Source organism: Cricetulus griseus, assembly GCF_003668045.3.
Source record: "Cricetulus griseus strain 17A/GY chromosome 1 unlocalized genomic scaffold, alternate assembly CriGri-PICRH-1.0 chr1_1, whole genome shotgun sequence".
In the NCBI taxonomy this organism is placed as follows: Eukaryota; Metazoa; Chordata; class Mammalia; order Rodentia; family Cricetidae; genus Cricetulus; species Cricetulus griseus.
In genome coordinates this window covers 133,315,044-133,336,469 of record NW_023276807.1, presented here as the reverse complement: position 1 = coordinate 133,336,469, position 21,426 = coordinate 133,315,044, and the positions used below count along the sequence as shown (strand labels likewise).

The following is a 21,426-nucleotide window of genomic DNA, read 5'->3' as shown; positions in this document are numbered from 1 at the left end:
TGCGCACGCGCACGCACATGCGTGTGTACCTTTTGAGCATTTATCCTTCTCATACTGTAATGTAAGTTTCATGAGTGAAACGTTGTTTCACTGCTATATTCACAAAGCAGAACAAAATTAATGTCATGACCTCTAAGACAGTGATAGGCAGATACATAACATATATCAATAAATATTTGTTGAATAAATCATTAAAAGTTTTGTATATAATTCCTATTACTAATATTGCTCCTCTAAATCTCACTAGCACTACTTGTCTTAAAAATTAGTATCTATTCCATATTAGTTAGAAGATGAATATTATATTGGTAAGAGTCATTCATGTTGTTAGGTATGGTAATAATATTCTGTGTAAAATTCCATATTATGGATACTGAAGTTATTTCTATTTTGAGGCTATGGAAAGTAACATGTTATAGTCTAGTTGTAGTCTGTCACCAACCAGTTTGTGTGTTAGAAGCTTGGTTCTCAATGTGGCAATATTTAAGGGAAAAAATGGAACCTCCAGGAGATGAGGCAGGTAATCAGATGATTTTTGGATGCTGCCCCCAGAAGGAACTAATGAGGGTCTTATTGAGTGAGTTAGTCCCCATGAGAGTAGACTATTTTAAGACAGCATGACCGACTTTCTCTGGTCTCTGGCTTCCTATTCTCACCTGGTGCTCTCTTCTTGTACATGGTCCCACAATTCTGCCATCTGCCATGCTAGACAGAGGCCTCGATGGGGTCAGCAGGTGCTGAGGGAATCATGCACTTGAACATCCAGGACTGTGAGCTCAACAACCTACTTTTAGGAGTTATTCTGCCTCCAGTATTCATTAGAAAATAGATACTGCTTCTATGAATATTGTTGCACATCACAGGGTGGTAAACTACACAGACCTGCAATTCTGGATGCTACTACCACTGTATATGGGCCTTTAGTAAATAACTAGTTTTTCCAAACTGGTCACTTAATTTTACAGTCCCATGAGTGGTGCTGGAACATTTCTCATGCTTTGTTTTTCTCATAGTATTTTCAATCTTTTCTATTTTAATCATTCTGTAAGTGTGTAGTTGCAACATTGTAATTCTAATTACAATTCCCTGATTACCATTAGGGTTTGTAACTTCTAATTTTTCTTTTGGTTTTGCTCTGGGCATATTTTGTGCAATATATGATTATGTCTCTTGTACCTTTTCCTACTGAGACATGGTATATATTATCATTATTCTTATTATCATTATCATTTTTGTGTGTGTACACATGTGTATGCATGCATGCATGTGCCATGATGCACACCTGGCGGTCAGAAAACAACTTATTTAAGGGCTTTGGCTATCTGTTTCCACCTTTATAAGGTTCCAGGGATTGAACTCAAATCATCAGATTTACACAGCAAGGGTTTTTACCCAAGGAGCCATCTTGCCAGCCTGAAACATGTGGTTTTCATTGTTAATTCATAAGAATTTTTGTGCATTATTGATAAAATCAATTGATATGCTTTTTCTACAACTTATCATTTTATTTCTACACAGAACTTCTAATATTTTCTTATGTCCAGTTAATGAATCTTTTATGCATTCCTTTGAAGAACTCTTAAATGAACTCCCCAGTTTTTTTTGGGGGGGGTGTTTATGAGGCAGGTTTTCTCTGTGGCTTTGGAGGCTGTCCTGGAACTCACTCAGTAGACCAGGCTGGTCTCGAACTCACAGAGATGCCTGCCTCTGCCTCCTGAGAGCTGGAATTAAAGGCGTGCGCCACCACTGCCCAGCTTTGAACTCCCCACTTTATGAAGTACTTTTCCTATAACCTCTTCTAGGAGACTCTAGATGTACACATGAAATGAAGTATCAGTTTTCTTTCTCGAATAGTTTACCAACAAGATCATCTATTCTGTAGCATTCCGCAGTGTTGCCTTAATCATAACAGAAGCGCTGTATGTGCAGGCCTTGTCTAGACTCTGCCTGCCCCTTGGTGTTATATATCCATCTTTATACTGCATAGTATTGAGGATTTTCATATTATCAACTTTTCTTGTGAAGTCATCTTTCCCCTTTGTTTTTCACCTTCAGTATATTCTGGTATGTCTGCCCCCCCTTTTTTATCTAAGTTACAGTTTATTAATTCCAGATAATTTTGAGATTAAAAAGTCAATAAAACTAGAGATGAAAATAAAGATATAGCATGTAAAGAAATACAGAAATCTAAACATTAAATGCCTTGTAACTTCTAGAATGAAATATGAAAGACAACAAACTACTAAGGTTAATTGGAAAATATAGTGTGTTTTTTTTCCCTGCAGATTTTTTTATTTGAATTAGAAACAAGATTGTTTTACATGACAATCCCAGTTCCCTCTCCCTCCCTGGCCCTCTTTTTTAAGATTTATTTTTTTATTTGTAACCACATGTATATGGTAGGGGGCTTGTGCTTCTCAGCCTGAAATTCTTCTCAATTCTTTTTCTCTCTTCTTTTTCCTTTTATGTGGTAATAGAGATCAAAACCAGTGTGTCACAAACACTATACACATGCTCCCCTTACTGGGACCCCTCAACCTACTTATTTCTTTATTGCACACACTGCATTTTTGTATTTCTAGAATCTTCTTTTGGCTTGTACTATTGTTTAAAGTTTATAGCTTACCATTAGTCTCTTCAGTTACTGATGGTAAGCCTGGCTGCTAACTATGCTTTGTCTTTGCTTTCAGCAGCTATGCTGTGCTGCCTACATTACTAACTTGGTTTGTGCAGGTTGCTTAGCATAGCTGAGCAGCTCGTAACCATTAGTCCTAGTTAAAGTCCACAGCTGACAGATCCAATGTCTGAATTCTCCGTGAGTCTCATTCCTGTCTAGTGTCCTCTCAGAGTCATATCTATCATTTCTCAGGCTTAGGGCTAAAATAATATAGTCTCTTTTCTTTTCAGTTTAGTATTTTTGAGTCACATATTTCCTTCTTTTTGTCTATTTTTAACTGAGCTCTAGACATTACATTTAGAAATATTTAGGAGATAACTTGAAACTTAGATTTTTTTTTTTTTCAGAGAGAAGTTACTTTTGCTTTTAGCAGGTAGATTGGACCCACTGAAGACTGGTTACTATAAATCCAAGGTCACCTTAATTCAGTTAGAAATTGAGATGGAAGACATTCTGGATTCAATTTGCTAGATAAAACCAGGGACTGACCAATACCAGGGTACACTTCTGTGTTCCAAATGCAACCCAGGATTCCGGGCTCCCTTTCCTAGGCAAGCCTGGAACTATATACTTCTTATTTCTCTGGCTGTGTGCCATTGTGTTTACTATTTCATTTCTATTCCCTGGTGTTCCCTTTGTCGATTAAGTATCTATGCTAATATCTTATCTATTAAATGATAAGCCTTAAATCAGATGTTATTATGTCAGAGAGAAAAGCAAGCTCAATCCCAAAATACCTAGGTGCTAATTATTTACTTTAACCTAGAACTATTAGCCCAATATTAAACACAGATAGCCTGATGCAGACTTGTGAGGATTATAGAACAGTTCACATATAGTTTATATTACAAAAACATAGTAAATCCAAACACTTTTAATATTTCTAATTTTTAGAACAATGATCATCAAATAGTATTTTCACATACTTTGACATCCCATTTTTGTAAAAAGTTTCTTCATTTCAGGATCCTTATCTTGTGATTGTATTCCACATACAAATATTTTTGAGGTATTATTATTTGTTAAGATTGACATATGGGCGACGGTGTACCATGAGCCCATGTTGACCATTAAGATATCATCATCCATATTTAATAAAGCTTTTACAGAGTGAACAGCAAGACTTCGAGATTTGTCCTACAGAGAATAGTATGGTTAGAACTTCAAAGTGTATAATAGAAAAATAAGCTGACTTATTTTTTTATTTTAAATGAAAATAAGTAGGAATTCTGAAAAGACTTCTGATCCAATTTAGTAAAACATCTTAACTATATGACTAAATGAAAGTTAACAAAGATAACTGATAAACATATTTAAAACAAAAGGCTTACTCATTTAACCTAAATTATGTCTACCACTTATTTTCTGTACACAGTGACAAGCCAATCCTAAAAATCTGAAAATATGATTTATAGGTTGTTATGGCTTGGCTTCCATTCCTCTGTGTTTTGAACATTTCTAATTGTGTGGCTGTGTGACTCTGTGCACATGAATGCAGTGCCTACAGTGGCCAGAAGACGTCAGGTCCTCTGGAGCCAGAGTTAGAGGCAGTTGTGAGAAGCTTGATGTTAGTGCTCTATTAAGCCATGGGCCATCATTTCTCCAGTCCCTTAGCTTCCATTCTCACCCCTTCATGAAACTCTGTTCACCTACTACTATCATTTTTAATTCCCAATGGCACCACCATCTAAACTGCTGCCAACTCAGATGAAAGCCGAGATGTTTGAGAAAATGATACAAGGAAACTGGACAGAAATGTCAAGAGTCTACCCAAGGACGTGGGTGTGGGAGTGGGCATAATGGCATAAACCCATAATCCCAGCAATTGGGAGGCCGAGGCTGAAGGATTGTCATGAGTTTGACGTTAGCCTGAGCAAGATAAAGAATTCAGAGTAGTCTGGGCTATATAACAAGATCCTGCCTCAAGAAAACTAAACCAAAAAATATAGGTGTAGGAAGGGAGAAACCTTAGAGCACTAAGTAATGCACCTTAAATTCATTTGCAGGTGCAAGGGTTCTTTGGGTAAGCAGGGTTATTCAAATTCACAGTGAAAGGAAATAGTAACTTACCTGAAAAATAAGTTTATAATCTTTGAAAAGATCGATGTTTACAAGATCTTTTTTGAGATGAGCTGGGAAAATTACGACATCATAGCAATGCTGATCCACAGCAAAGGCTTTGTCTTCCAGATGCAACACAGACTTGACTTTATTATAACCTTTTTTCTTCAAGTTACTATAAACTTCTTCAAGGCTGTACATATAAACAGAATTACAAATAGAATGCATAAAACATGTTTAACATTAATATTTTTGTTCCTGCAACAATGAAAAATTTCACTATACATATTGCATGTGATAAAACAATTTTAGCAAAGTTAAAAGATAATTAGACACAGAAAAAGTCACATATTAATATAATCTTGTCAATTCAGTAAATTGATGGTAAGAGCCAAAGTTAAACTTTAATCATTTCCCTGAATATGACTTCACCCCTTAGAAAAGAAATATTTATTACATTATCTTAAAAGAATGGGGTTTTGAAATATGAATAAAGAACTGGACTGAAATGCATACCTGATTTTACCAGTATTTATCCAAGCATACAGAGGCAGTGTAGAGGCCCTTTGCTCCTGTTTCCTAACTGTCTCTGGTAGAATGTGGTAAATGGAAAGGGCGTCATGTTTGATTCGACATCTCGCCAATGCTGCAGCCAATTTTGTCTTAAAGCTAGAGACAGAAAACTCATTCTTGATGACCATGAACTTGAAACAAGACTATCAATTCTCCATTTGAAACATTTAAAATATCCCATTTAGAATTTTAACAAATTTGCTTGTCATCCCATTTCAAATTTTTGAAGCCTAAAATGAAATTTCATGATATTCAAAAATAGAAACTCACTAGCCCTGATCTTTTGCTCTATTTTTGCTACCGTTTAGTTACATAGTCCTAAAATATTACAACATTGATGGTGAAAAGACAACCATTCAAGGAATAAGTATAGACCCAATTGTCTCCTTTACCTTTCCCAGAATTCCCACTACACACACAGTCAGAGATTCCTTTCTAGACTTTATTATATAATTCTAAAGCTCAAATCGTAAAGCATTAGCCATAAAACAGAATCCTTAAGCTTTATCATGATATACTATGATATCAGTAGTTTAGCATCAACCAACACTTCCTGACACAATTCTACTTCCCCTTCCATAAATCTGTCCTCAGTCATAGATACAAATATTTGCAAGCCTGTAATATGCATGTTGCCCATCCCTCTTCTCCTCTTTCCTCTCCACCTCCTCCTTCCTTCTTTTGCTTCCTTCCCTTTCCTCTCTCTCCTGCCTGACCTCTGAGTCAAATTACCTGAGTTCAAACTTTTATTCCACCAATTATTACCAGCATGCCCTTAGATGAGTTATTTAACCTTTCTAAGGTCTACAAGTAATTACTTTAGTAATTAGTATCTAATGAACAGGGTTGTTGCAACGATAATTATGAAAATTTACTTAGTGTCAGGCTAGTCGAGAAAATATTACAATTAATATGTTTATCACATTTTTACTATTAACTAAATACAATGATGAGATCTGGGTCTATAAAAACTAAAAGATAATTTGGGCCTGTAGTGGCTTCTGCCTGTAATCCCAGCACGAGGAAAGCAAACAGGATTGCTGCAAATTTGAAGCCAGCTTGGTCTATTTGGCAAGTTTCAAGCCAGCCAGCACTACCTAATAAAACCCATTGCCACTACCTCCATTATCCCCAAAACTGATTTTGATCCTTATGAGATAGCTTAATGCTGAAAAGGATATAGAAACAATCCCAGGATGATATGGTGATTGCTGTGACATACATAAATAAGGAATAGAGTAAATTATTAAGAATAAATATATTTCTATCAGTCCAAAGGGATTTCTGGGAAAGCTTGAGTTAATTAGTAAAGGAGGAGCAACAATTTCCAGATCACAAAAGGAGAGAAGACATAGAGAGCAGCTCTCCAGATGCAAAGTGAGAAAAGACACATAGACAAAAGGCACGGTGCCACAGAGATGTGGAGACATTAAATAGCACAGAGGGTGGTGAGAGACCTAGAGGGAAGTCACAACAAACTGTGCATATTAAAGATAGGATGTTGCAACTTTTTGTGTAGAAAATAGAGGGATACTTAAAAGTGGAGAAATAGTGATGAATTTACTGAGCAAATACACTTGTTTTCTTACTGTATATTACAGACATGGTTCTAAGTTCCAGAAACCAGAGAATGAACCAGAAAGAAGTTGCTCCTAACACTGAGGTGTCCTAAATGCCAATGACAAAGAAAGGCATCCATCTTGCTGTGGTTTTATAAAAGGCCCTTGCTATGGGAGTCAAGGGACATTTCCTGGGGGTTAAATTCCAACTAAGATAAAAGGGAAGAGTGGAAGGTGGAGTGAAGCAGAGGAACCCTCAGACCAGAAAAAGATATACCCAGAAAAAGATATGTATGACTTCTTGAGAGGTCATTTTTAAAGGAAGTGTGTTGTCTTGGTTTTCATATTCCTTATGGTTTTGCATTAGGGCTTGCAAATTAGGGCTTGCATCTGGAATTAGAATGTGGGTTAAAGGAACAGACAGAATTTATTCTTATTTCAAGTTAGTCTTTTCCTGGTATTATAGAGTTCCTAAAGAGACTAGTTGTAGAAGGGTTGAGATGATGTCTTCCCTTGTTAAATTGGTGTTCAGAGCACTGGGCTCTAGCCCAAGCTCCCCCCTAACAGTTGAGTATTGTCTGAAACTATGCAGTCAACTATGCAGCAGTAAACCTCATAAAACTACAGTAATAGTTGATCACAGAGCAATTGCTCCTTTGTACCTACTGTAAATAAATAAATAAATAAATAAATAAATAAATAAATACATGCAGCTCAAGAAAGATGCCATGCAACAAAGTTCAAGCTAAGGGTTTTGTTGTTGTTTGTTTGTTTGTTTGTTTGTTTTCATTAAAGGAAAAGGATCATAAAACTCGGTAAGGGGAGGAGAGAGACTGGCCTCCATGAACAGCAGGAAAGGGGGGCAATGGGAGGTGGGCAGGGCACTTTTAAAAGGGAACATATTGAATAGGCACAGGTGGTGCTCTTTGTGGCAGCAGCTGAGGATGTATCTTGTCAGAACTCCAAAGGCAGGCCAGCAAAATGCCTAAATACTAACACCAATTGCTTTGGGAGGAAAGGGATGTGACAGTGCTGTGTGTACTAAGTTATTATCAGTATGAGTGAAAAGAAAGAGAAGAAAACATGGTGGAACTAGTGATCAGTACTAGGTTGTTAGATATGAAGTAGAGGAGAGTAATGTTCACAAATGGGGAAATGGTAGTTTTAAAAGAGATGGGGTATATATAGTTCATTCATTTCATTAATGGTAGACTGAAAAGAGGTTATAGATATGCATTCAGATAACATAAAACAGTCTCATCTATCTGGAGGCTGAGTCAAGAGACCCTGTGAAATAGGCCAGCCTATGTTCTTTGGGAGAGCACTACCACTCTAGTGCTGGGATTAAAGGCGTGTGATCTGTTCTGTTATACTTTTAGACTGATTCAATCTTGTGTATCCCTGGGTGGCCTTGAACTCAGAGAGATCCATCTAGCGCTTAATCCTAAATCCTAGGAAATTGTGTGGGGAAAGGAGAAAAGGAGAGAAATTACCTAAGACATGAACAGTGTGTGGGGATGGGGGTGGGAAGCTGGCCTATTACATGGGCCATGGCTATTACACAGATAAAGAACAGCTGTAATGGAGAACCAGAACTAGGTAAATATACAGAATATTGATACTGAATTGCTTGATTAGTATTAGATTTTTGTCATGACATTGGGAGTTCTTCCATATTGTTCTAACCTTTGGACTAGGCTCTATATTGATTCTCTCCTACACGTTTGCCCTTGGGTATTCCCAGAACCATGCTTGTGTTAAATTCACTCATGGAATTCACAGACACTTCCAGCAGCCGGTTAGAGCTGAGATGATCTCTACTCAGCTGTCATTGCTGCAAGTCAGTCAGGCAGGCTGGAATGTGGTGGTGGGAGCACTGTTCCAGAGGTCTTGGGTTCCCTGTTGGGGTGCTGAGGGCATTCCTGGGGAACTAGTCAATGAAGGCCCCTTCTATAAGCTCTCTAGTGACACAGCTTCTGTAGATTTCCTGGGAAAGGTCCCTAAGGCTGGCCTACTGGTGTCAATGGCAGCAACCGCAGTGGTTGTAGTAGCATTTACTGATGTGATATGCAGGAAGTTCACTGGGAGAGATAGCAAGTAGATCATAGAGACAAGAGAAGCAGCTGTCAGTCTGACAAAACTCCATTCCCTTAGTTACCTTGTGATTAGCCACCTACTACTCCAATGTGGCTTCTAAGCCACCACGGTCCCCAGTTCCCAGCTGACCATTTTCTTGATGCCTGGAGATAATCTTCTGCTTGAAAACATAAGACTGGATCCTATACAGATAATCTGTTTCAGATTATTCTCTAGAAAGGTTAAATGGTCAAAGATGTTCCAAAGAAAAGCCATAAAAAACATGAGAGGAAAAACTCGTCTTTAAGACTTGTAAAAGGGACATTTTGGCAAATGACACACTCTGGGGTACAATGGGCAATGAGAAAGTTGGGAGAAATAAGAAAAAGAACATATCTGAGCAAATGTGAGTTACTTGCATATTTAGCTTAATATTCACAAATCATCTAATGCACATTGCCACTTAAAATAAAGAAAACTGTCACTGCAGCCATTTAAAACTGACCTCTACTCTCTGGATTCAGCAAGAGTGTTATTTTGCACTTCCTATACTATAATTTGGAAAGTCCCTCTAACATGAAGCCAAGACTTGCTTGCTTTTGGTCTCTCAGGATCAAATTTTTATGCTATTTCTTGTATAACAGCTTGGACTTTTACCTCATTTATTTTACACATTTTCTAAGTTTGATCCATGACATTCTATTTTGACCACATAATTACATCTTAAAATATATCACTTTATCTGGACAGGGTGATGCACATCTGAAATCTCAACATCAGAGAGGAGGAGGCAAAGCAGTCATGAGTTCACGGCCAGACTCAGCTACACAGCAAGTCTAAGGCTGGCCAGGGCTAAGTGAGACCTTGTCTCAAAGATAAACAAACAAACTTCACTCTCCTTGCCCTATGGAACAGATCATGATAAAGTAAGAATTATACACAGGGAATCCAATGAAGAGTCTGTTCATAGTGTATGGATTTGGATGGCAGTAGTAAAAATGGGAATGAGTGAGCAGAGTCACATGTGTTTTAGAATTGGAGTCACGGGGTTTGATAGGCTTTAATTATCACCGACTATAGCAGGGAAGGACAGGTGAGTTCAGACCGGTCTTAGTTGAGCCTGAACAGTTTGAAAGTCCTCTGACAGGAATTTAGAATTAGCCTGAAGACCTAATAAGTTAGTCTAAGAAAAAGAAACTAGACAGAAGACTATACCGTAAACCTTTGGGCTTTCCCAACATGGGCTAGAGAAGTTGGGGTAGTAGACAGTACTTCAAGGAGAGTGTAAGACAGAAAGTGAGAGAGAAGTGGTATAATGGGTACAGGAGCTAAAGAAGCCAGCCTCCTTCCACCTTTCCAATTCCTATTCCATTTCTTCCCAGGCGAGAACTCTTTCTACTGGAACAGTTTCCATTCTTGCTCCAGCTAACTGAGGACAGCTTCTTGAGAATTAAGACCTTTAATTAAAATACTTTGGCTTTGCTGGGCATGGTGGTACAACACAAAGTAATAAAAGACCCAGAGACAAATATTGGGGTTCAAGTTGAAGATCAGAGAAGACGAGCAGCTGACCACTAGCTTTCACCTCTAGCTCAGGCTAAAAGGGCTGATCCATGAGCTCTTCAAATCTCAAACTGCTGCCTCTCCTCAGTGTGCCTGGAGAACAAAGGCCTCATACTTTCCTGAAGATCCTGCTTCTATCTTTTATACCCCTCAAGTATTAAAGGCATGTGATCTGTTACTCTTTTAGACTGATTCAATCTCATATATCCCTGGGTGGCCTTGAACTCAGAGAGATCCACCTAGCTCTTAATCCTGAGTCCTAGGATTAAAGGTGTGTACCACTACCTCCTAACTTCTGGCTGCTGGGATTGAAGGTGTGTGCTTGGCTTCTATGGCTTGTGACTGACTTTGCTTTCTGAATCATCAGGTAAGCTTTTTTTTTTAAAGATTTATTTATTTATTATGTATACAACATTCTGCTTCCGTGTATATCTGCACACCAGAAGAGGGCACCAGATCTCATAACAGATGGTTGTGAGCCACCATGTGGTTGCTGGGAATTGAACTCAGGACCTCTGGAAGAGCAGTCAGTGCTCTTAGCCTCTGAGCCATCTCTCCAGCCCCCGGTAAGCTTTAATAAATCATAAATAATATATCACCATAGGATAGCACTTGGTGATTGAGGTAGGAGGATCACTTGAGTTTGAAACCAACTTCAGTAACATAGCACTTCAAAAATTACTGTTAAGTGTATCTTAAGATTTTATTTTAAAACTTTTAATTATTTGTATGTGTGTTTGAGAGTGCTGGCAGAGACCAGAAGATAACATCAAATCTCTTGGAGCTGAAGTTACAAGTAGTAAGCCATCCAAGTGGGTACTAAGAACCAAACTCAGGTCCTCTGTAAGAGCAGTATGTGCTCTTAATCATTGGACCATCTCTTCAGTCCCCATATACCTTTATCTTTATACATGCATTTTCCATGTACTGCTCTGTTGTTTTCTGCAATTCAATTACTAAATACAGGTATTTCTTAAATAGACTATTGGGAGTTGGTATAATGATAAATATGAGTATAATGTGACTGATTAATTTTGGATAATGTTTGTATTTAATGATGGTTTTAAAATAGGATCTCACTATGTAGCTCATGCTAGCCTGGCTCACACAACCCTTCTATCTCAATCTCCCAAAATTACAGTCATGTACCACCAGACCTTGCTTCATATAAACCTGGGGTGGGAGTGGAGGTTATATAGGTAGCAATGTAACCACACCTGTGTCACAGTCCAGAGGAGGGCGCTGTATATTATAAGGAAACAAAAACATCTAGGGATCAGAAATCCTTCATTAAGCAGTAAAACCTTCTGATTTCTCTGACCTCATAAACCAGGCCCTTGCTAGCAGTGTCACCTAATCTGTCGATATGAAACCATATACTGGTCTTTCTTGGAGTGCTGTGGCTTTTCTGGGTAACTCAGCTAACCTGAGCTCCCACTAGTCAGTCCCAGACTAAGTTATGATAGCCATTAATGTATGCGCCTGTGTGTGTATGTGTGTGTGTGTGTGTGTGTGTGTGTGTGTGTGTGTGTGTGTGTGTGTGCATGCGTGCATGTGTGTGTCTGTGTGTTTCTGTACAAGCCTATAACCCCAGCACTTAGGAGATGGTGACAAGGGGATGAAATGATCAAAGTCATTCTCAGCTACATAAGGGGTTCCAAGCCATTCTGGGGTACATGAGACCCCATTTCCAAGGAAAAATAATGGGGATGGGAAGATGGCTGAGTATGGAAATTGCATATTGTACAAACGTGAGGACCTAAGTTTAACCCTCCAGCCCCCATATAAAAAAGCCAGGTGTAGCACCCCATGCCTGTAATCTATTGCTCAGTAAGCACAGCCAGGAGAATAGCCGGGGCTTGCTGGCCCAGCTACTTGGACAGAATCAGTGAGCTCCAGGTTTAGTGAGAGATCTTGTGCCTAAAATAAGGAAGGGAGTGACTGAGGAAGCCATATGAAATTGACCTCTAACCTCCATGTGTATATACCTGTACACACACACACACACACACACACACACACACACACACACACACACACACAGGTTCCACCTCCAATGCTGCCTTGTGAGAATTACGTATCCAACATCTGAATTCTGGGGACACCACTCAAACATAACACACAGTAACATTAACACACAGTCCACAACAACGTGTCCAATTCTAACTCCACTATTAATCTGTTATCTTTCCTAGCCACCCTTTGAGAAAGTACCCACTATCCACATGGCAGTCTCTAGCTGATGCTTAGGATGATAAAGAGGAAACAAAAACACATTGTTTATTCTTACTTAGGTGGGAAGCAAGCTGTATCTAACCTGCTCTCTCAGTATCTGGGATAGAGTAACCATCAACTAACAGGTTGATTCAATCAACAAGCATAACCAATAAATTTATTTCTACTTAAAAAAAAACACATCTGTTTGTTCTTAACTAGACAGACTTTTTTCAGTTTGGCAGAACAGTGAATTTTTGTGTAGTATTGGAATTTTCTCACTTGTTATATTTTTTGTAAAGATGTCAATTAAAGAAACAAAAGTTAGCTATTTAGTATATGTTTATGCATATACTAAAATTATTAGAAATTTGTAATGATTTCCCCTATGTCTATATACTGGATCATGCAATTCAACATCTTAAAACAATTTACTCTAAAGGTAGATATTTAAACTATTCAAGACTGCAAAACTTTTGGTATCTTTTCATACATGTTTGAGACATAGGTATCTATAAATTATATTACAGAAATTTTACAAATAAAAATGCTAATGCTGGTTTGTCCGAATTGCCTTTTTACCTGTAGTTACCTGTTTAGAAGGCTCTCCACTTCTTGAACCTCTGATATAGACTCTTCATTATCGGAAAGGACACGGGACTGAAATTTTCTATCTTGGAAATCGTACAGCATCACAATAATAAGACTGCCCAAATGATCTGGCTACCAAGGGGAAACACACATAAAGAAAACTAAAGAACCAATATCCAAAGGCTTGAAATGTAACACAGGTGGAGGATGCTTGCCTAGCCTGAACAAAGCCTTGGGTTTGATCCTCTGAGGGTAGGGGGAATATGGATAATGATAGTATTCTGTATTTCACTACTTTTTATAACAGAACAATAACATGATCACTTTTACATAGTACAGTTAGATTTAGGAATAAAGATGGTCTTTTTGTTGTTGTTGTTTTGTTTTTGTTTTTTGAGACAGGGTTTCTCTAAGGAGTCCTGGAAATCACTCTGTAGACCAAGCTGGCCTCGAACTCAGAGATCTGCCTGTCTCTGACTCCCAAGTGCTGGTATTAAAGGTGTGCGCCACCACCACCACCCCAGCTAAGAGAAGGTCTTCAAAAGGGGAAAACAATCTAGCTTGAGAAGAAAAGCTTCTCCAAAAAGGCAGTTTGGGGAATATGAGTCCAAATGGCAGGGCCAGGGTCAAAATGCAAGTGTTAGCAGTAGAACATATATTTTAGAGGAGTCTCAACACTAGGCCAACTATTATGTAGATCTGAGATAATTTTCATACTTTCTAAAAAGTATTAATGAGGCAGACTAATTGTAAAGTTGTTTACTTACTATTGTGGTACTTGGGAAGATATAGCTGTCTATTAACATAGTTTCTAAAATATCTTGATCTGCAAGACAAGGGAAAAGTCTATTATGCAAAATATCAAATCTTAAAATAAAGACCTTTGAATTAAATACACTTTAAATAATGTCATAAAATTACTTTCACATCTAAAATGTGCCTCAACTCCTCATAAAGACATCAGTTACAACAGCAAGCTGAAATATTTATAATCCTCGTGAATCCTGGGCTCTTACGATTCAAGCTTTATAGAGACTCATAGCATTATCAACATAGTCATAAGGAATTTTAACTTTTAATTTATGACCCTTGGGGCTGGAGAGATAGCTTAGTGGTTAAGAACACTAGCTGGTCTTCCAGAGGTCCTGAGTCAATTCCCAGCAACCACATGGTGGTTCACAACCATATGTAATAAGATCTAGTGCCCTCTTCTGACCTGCAGACATACATGCATACAGAACACTGTATTCATACTAAATAAATAAATCTTTAAAATAAATGAGTAATTGATGATCCTTGAAAGACATTAAAGAAGATATAACTAATAATGAGATGACTCAGCAGTTGAGAGCACTGGCTGCTCTTCCAGAGGCTCCCAGCACCAATAAAGTTGCTCACGACTGGCTGTAACTCCATTTGCAGGAGAATCTGGTACCCTCTTCTGACCTCCGATGGCACTGTTTGCACATGGTGCACAGTCATGTGTGCAGGCAAAACAACCATGTACATTAAAAATTGAAAAATGTTAAACAGCCTTGCATGTTTCAGTTTTAAGTATTGCCGATACATTGTATTAGTTATTAAGTATTGTTAATACTTTGAACATTGGGAGGAGGAGGGAGGAGAAAAAGGAAGGGAGAAAGGGAAGGGGGAGGAGAACATGAGGGATCAGGAAGGTCGAGTTGGGAGAAGAACAGAGAAGGAGAGCAAGAAAAGACATACCTTGATAGAGGGAGTCATTTGGGTTTAATGAGAAACCTGACACTAGGGAAATGTCCAGGGATCCAAAAGGATGACCCCAACTAAGAATTTAAGCAATAGTGGAGAGGCTACCTTAAATGTCTTCCACTATAATGAGACTGATGACTACCATGAATGCCATCATAGAGCCTTCCTCCAAGCAGAGATCCTCAGCTAAGCACTGAGCTGAACTCCTGGAATCCAGTTGCAGAAAGGGAGGAGTGACGAGCAAAGGGGTCAAGATTGTGCTGGGGGAACCCAGAGAAACAGCTGACTGAGCAAATGGGAGCTTATGACCCCAGTCTGACAGCTGGAGAACCAGCATAGGACTTAACCAGGCCCCCTGAATGTAGGTCTCAGCTAGGAGCACTGGGCAGTCTCTGGTGCCTCTGGCAGTGGAACCAGTATTTATCCCAAGTGCACAAATGGGCCATTCCCTATGGAGGATACTTTCTCAGACTAGATACACGGGGGAGGGCCTAGGTCCTACCCCAAATGATGTGACAGGCTTTGATGAACCCCCATGGGAGGTCTCACCCTCCCTGAGGAGTGGGTAGGGGGTAGGAAGGGGGTTTGGTGGGGAATGGAGAACGGGAGGGAGAGGGAACTGGGATTGGTATGTAAAATAAGATACTTTTTAATTTAAATGAAAACTAATTAAAATTATTTTGAACATTAAATGAACATGAAAAATGTTAAACAGCCTTGTTCTTTATTTTTAAGTATTGCTGATATGTTGTATTAGTTATTAAGTATTGGGTTTTTTTGTTTGTTGTTTTATTTTTTGAGACAGGGTTTCTCTGTGTAATAGCTCTGGCTTTCCTAGAACTCACTTTATAGACCAGGCTGGCCTCAAACTCACAGAGTTCCACCTGCTCTGCCTCCCAAGTGTTGGGATCAAAGGCATGTTGTCACCACCATCTGGCGTAATTAAGTATTTTTAATATTTGTTCTGGGTTTTCTATGTTTGTGAGCGATGTTACTCTGTTTTAACATCTTTGTAGTGTTAATTATCAGGGTTATTGCTAGCCTTGTGAATGGGAGGGTGTTTTATCTTCATCTATCCTTTTACATGACTTTTATTAGACATCACTTTAACATAAGTTTCTGGTAAACTTCTAGTGAGGTAAACTAGTGAGGACACAGGTGAAGTATTTAACCTTGGACCCAAATAAAAGAAACTGCCATGTAAGGACCTTGACAAGGACAGCAGTCCAGACAGAGAGCAGAATAATCAGTGCAGAGGTGCTAAGTAGAAACTCTTTCACAGATTTTCAACCCTCCCCTGGATTCATGAGTGGTTTTGATAGACTTAAGCTATACACATTGTATTTGATTAGGCAAACAGAAAGCGAGGCCTAGTCTTGATTCCTTCAGCATTCATGAAAAACCTATTCTTTATAATGTAGATACTGAGTTTCAGTCTTTACTTGGGAAATGAGAAAATTGAAGACTAATTTTGAAGTGGAGACTATAATATTCATGGGAAATCTTTTAGGAAGCATTATACATGCTTAAGCACCAGGTTTGGATACAAAGGAACACTCTCGCTTCATTTATAAAGAAAACAAGAGTTCAGAGTTTTGCATCCTTAATACTTGCAAACTAATTCCTATCAACTTTGTAATCTCCCAGTATAAATCTCAGTTTTTGTGACAGAAAATATAATTTCCATAACCATAAAGGACTTGTAACATGAAAGACGGGTGTAGGCTATAAAACTTTGACCACTGAAGTCTCTATGAATCACAGGGGTAGGATGGAGGAAAACAGAACGTGATTTTGCTGGTCTCACACTTCTTTTCTAGGATTCTTGCCAAAACTGTCCCCTTTGACTGCCTTTGGTGTTGTGCAGTAGGCATTAGCTTCATATGCCTAAAGTTATATGACATTCTTATTTTGAAATATCAGGTTAAATAATAGCTATACTTTATTCAATGTATTCTACATTTTGGGCAGAGGAAGAAAACTTGACAAAATTATTTTAGTCTTTTGAGCAAAATTAGAACACCCACTAACAAATACAAAATAATTATTCAGTCAAAATAAAACAAAGTGGGACCATGGAGAACTAGATTATGGAGAGGTGTTTGTTTCTCTTCCATCCAGATGAGATGTTTCTCTTTTTATTCCCATTGCTGCTCAATTTCTCCTTGAGCTTCCTCCATTTTTTTCATTTGTAAATGAGAACATTTTTCCCATTTATATCAAATGAAATTAGATACTTTGTGAAGAAAAAAAAGAGCTAAACAGGTAAAAATTATTACTGTGCCTTGACTCTTGGGTGATATAGCTGAAGCGTAAGAGGTTGTTGGAGTTGTAGTTCATTTTCCTAACGAATCACAATGCAATCAGCAAATGACTCAGCGGGCTTTAGAAGACAAACTGCACATTATGAAGGGCCCTTGACTGGCTCCTGGGAGGTTGCCTTTAAACCCTTGAAGTCACTTGGCTGGTCCAAACTATCTTTGTTCACTTTGGACCTTGAGCCACACATAGCCATAGTATCTTGACCTTTACAGAAGTTAAGAGTTTGAGTAATTAGTCAGTCAATAACACATTTAAGAATGCACACTTTTAAGAACAAATCTCAATAAAAACTCTACACAGCAAGACCAAGGTGGGCTCCCCTCATTAGCAATGGTCCCTTCCCACTGTCAAATATCAAGTGCCGTTTTAAGATTTCCTTGGAAGCCAGGCAGTGGTGGCACATGCCTTTAATCCCAGCACTTGAGAGGCAGAGGCAGGTGGATCTCTGTGAGTTCAAGGCCAGCCTGAACTACAAAGCTACACAGAGAAACCCTGTCTCAAAAAAAAAAAAATTTCCTTGGGAAAGGACAATGTGCCCCTCTTATCTGGACTCTGATCTATGCATACTGCTTGCTAATTTCATATGTATCCTTTTGTTGTACTAAACCATGCATATAAAATATTTGCTGGGTTCTACAAACCCTTTTAGGGAATGATTGAAGAGTGGTCTTGAAAACCCTTAACTATAATTACTAATTCACATAAGCTAGAACTGAACCGTATGTTAAGCATTTATTGGGTTATTCACTGGCAGGTTATAAAACTCAAAAATGGCCAGGTTAATGCCATGGTCTATTTATGGCAGTGAAATTCATCAACTACTATATACACTTAGAGAAGTTGGGGAAAATGATTAGCAAGTTCAGGAGTTTCTCTTAAGCCTTCTTAAAACATTTATTTGTTGTTCATACATTTCTCTGTGATGACAAATTCTGGGCTTCAGAGTTGTACTGCATCATATTTGCAGACAAGATATATTGATGTCTAATTAATCAATAGAGGCTTTTTAATTTACATAACTTTTTCTTTACTTCCTCTTCTTTGCAAGGCCTTCTAGTACTAAAGAAATCATTAAAAATGCTATTAGCCTTTTCCAAGTGACTTCTTGGTTATCTACTCATCATCTGAGCCATGCTATTGATGTTCCAAACATTTCTGAACCGTCTCTCTGGACCTAAATTTAGTTTTACAAGCCAGTATAAAGTTTATAGTAGCAATTAGTATAAAACACAACACCAGGGGCCAAAGGAATGGCTCAGCTGTTAAGAGCACTTATTGCTCTTCCAAACGATCTAGGCTCATTACTAGTACCCACCTAACAATCATCTCTAAGTCCAGTTCCAGGGGATCTGACACTCTCTTTTGGCCTCCTCCAGTACTGCACACATGTGGTGCCACTCAATTAGGCAAAACACCCATATGCATAAAATAAAAAGAAATCTACAAAAGAAATCTCCATATCATTTGACAGCTCTCCTCCTAGAAGCAGTGTCTGGTTGTGTCCCACCTACAGTTAACCTCACACTCTGAAGTTGTTAACTACCATGAAGGGGTTCTGGAAACTGGAGTCTAGCACTTTGGAGGCAAATTAGAAAGGAAATTTCTACTTAAATTTGGCATTCCAGATTAAAGCTATCGGCTAAGAGTCAGATGATCTTGATTGAGGTTGACATAATTGTAGTATTCACTTTTTGAAGACTATTTTCTCCCTTATATTTGTGATGCCTCATGAACTTAAAATACAAGATGTAAATACAACAAGAATGTAGTGAAGCAGTGGGCGTGTTGTACACTTTTAATCCCAGCACTCAAGAGGCAGAGGCAGGTGGATCTCTGTGAGCTCGAGGCCAGCCTGATCTACAGAGTGAGTTCTAGGACAGCCAGAGCTACATGGTGAAACTCTGTCTGAGAAAGAGAGAGGGGGGAGAGAAAGAGGGAGGGAGAAGAGAGAGAGAGAGAGAGAGAGAGAGAGAGAGAGAGAGAGAGAGAGAGAGAGAGAATATTTGATCTTTGTTGTTCTTTTCTTTTTCCTTTTGAGAAGGGTCTAGCTATCTAGCCCATCCTAGCTTGGAACTCCAAATCCTCTGGGCTCAGCAGCTGGAATTACAGGCATGTACAACCATGCTGTCTCCTGTTTATTTTAATGACTGCACTACACCTCTCTAAGGACAAGAGCAAAAACACTCTACTAGTTCACTAGGAGTCCCTCATTTTTAGACTGTTCTAATCGGCCAAACATATACAAGTGTAAAAACAAAATTCAGTATGTTTGAGGGGCTAGGCTGCATTCTGCATTCTAGAAAGTTCCTTGCTTTCTCCCCCACCACCCTTCCCTTTTTCTTTGGTTTTCTGAAACAGACTCTCACCCTGTGGCCCAGACCGGCCTTGAACTGAGCATAAGCCACCATGCGTGGCTTTGCTATTTTCTTTTAGCGCTGACCTTCAAGACTGGTAGTACTCACACTTCAGGGCACTGAAAGCCAGCTCATAGGACAAGCGCTGGAAAGATTCATCCTCCGATTGGTAACAGGACGGCAGGGGTTCATTCCCGTACTTTATTATGGCTTTGTCTGGTGGCTTTTCGATTCGTATACCCTGAAAAATGTTCGCTGCCATAACATACACGCAGTCTGGATAGCCAGATTTTCCTGGGACAACAGCTGCAGATTTTCTCCTGGCTGCTGCATCCCCTGACATCTCCAGGGAAGCGAGTTGGGAGATCTCCTCCATATTTTCTTCGTTAAAAAACTCCAGTTCACTTTTGGGGTCCAGCATGTTTGCCTCTGATGTCATAACTCAAGGTTCAAGTAAGTACAGCTCAGGTGGTTCAGGAGACTGCTGCCCATGTAGTGTTAAGCATCGTCTCTGCGAAAAGAAAAGGTTGTCTCTTAGTAAACGACTGTTTCTGCAACACCTCTCTTGGCAGTCCCCCTTCTTGTGACCTTAGAGACGAGGTGTGGCATGTACTAGCCCACTCGAACACCCCATACTTCCAACTGCAAGGAAAATTTGCACTCGAGGATGAGAGGGTTGGCCGGAGAACTGGCTCCAAGAAGAGCGAATTCTGCCACACCCCACTGGGGACAGACCCCCACAAACGTCCTAGGGTCGCCCTGGCCTCGCATCATCGCATCATCCGTATCCAGGGGATTGAGCGCCCTGTCACCTCCTCCGCGAAACCGCCCTTGTTTTGGGGTAGGATGTTTCCCGGGGCTGGCAGCCGCTGCACTTCGGGCGCTGCAGGCGGTCACAGGCCCTCGGGAGCCCCGGGAGGCGGCGGCCCGCGGAGGGCGGTTTGTTTCTAGTGCAGTCACACCACCCGCCGGGTTCGGGCAGGGAGGACGCTCACTGGCTAGCTCGCCCGCCCGCTTGCCAGCTCGAGGGAGCCGCTGCTCCTCGGGCTGTCCTCGCACTCCTGGTCTCTCAGGGGGACACTCCTCGGGGTGTCCCCTCCGGCCGCGCCCTCCACTCTCGAGGATCCCTGAGGGGACTCTCCTCGGGGTCACACCCTCTGCTCTCGGGGTCCCTGAGGGGACACTCCTCTGGGTCACACCTTCCACTCTCGGGGTCCCTGTCCGCTCTCAAGGATCCCTGAGGGGACAATCCTCGCTGTGACACCCTTTCCTCTTGGGGTCTCTAAGGTGACACGCCTCGGGTCACACCCTCCGCTCTTAGGGGTCTCTGAGGGGACACTCCTCCGGGCCGCGTCCTTGCTTAGGGTCCCTGAAAAGGGACCGCTTTTCTAGGGCGTGCTCTGGGTCCCCGCGAGGCCGCACCTGAGCTGTCGAGGTCGCCTTAGGGGTTCGGCAGCAGAGAGCAAGGAGCCGGGTTCCCACTGGGCCCTGGCCACGGTTCCCAGAGGCGTTAGCCGGCAGCAGTGCCCAGATCTCCATGGCAACCCAGAGGGGCGGGTGCTGCGCTCCAGGCTTCCCCTGAGGGATCTGGCAGAAGCGACTCTCACCAGTCGGTGACACAGTTCAGTCCCTCTTGGAAGCTCATGCCAGGGTCCCTGAATACTCTGGCTTGTCTCCGTCATAAATTCTTAGAGATACTTTAAAGTAT

The 21,426-nt window shown here is 40.1% G+C and overlaps 1 protein-coding gene across 4 annotated transcripts in view; it reads right to left on the bottom strand.

The window, feature by feature from the left end:
• Nsun7 (NOP2/Sun RNA methyltransferase family member 7) overlaps positions 1-20,139 on the bottom strand; it is a 38,938-nt gene extending 18,799 nt beyond the window's left edge. For 3 of the 4 annotated variants that reach the window (XM_035453342.1, XM_035453341.1, XM_035453343.1), the window contains exons 1-6: positions 19,827-20,139; positions 14,078-14,140; positions 13,316-13,442; positions 5,255-5,407; positions 4,748-4,931; positions 3,604-3,814 (exon numbers count right to left, since the gene is read on the bottom strand). In XM_035453342.1, the coding sequence (XP_035309233.1) occupies positions 3,604-3,814; positions 4,748-4,931; positions 5,255-5,407; positions 13,316-13,442; positions 14,078-14,140; positions 19,827-20,139 (1,051 nt within the window). Of the gene's footprint in view, positions 1-3,603; positions 3,815-4,747; positions 4,932-5,254; positions 5,408-13,315; positions 13,447-14,077; positions 14,141-19,826 lie in introns of all 4 variants that reach the window. The other variant, XM_027390792.2, reaches the window with a different exon arrangement.
• Between the last annotated feature and the right edge of the window lie 1,287 nt (positions 20,140-21,426).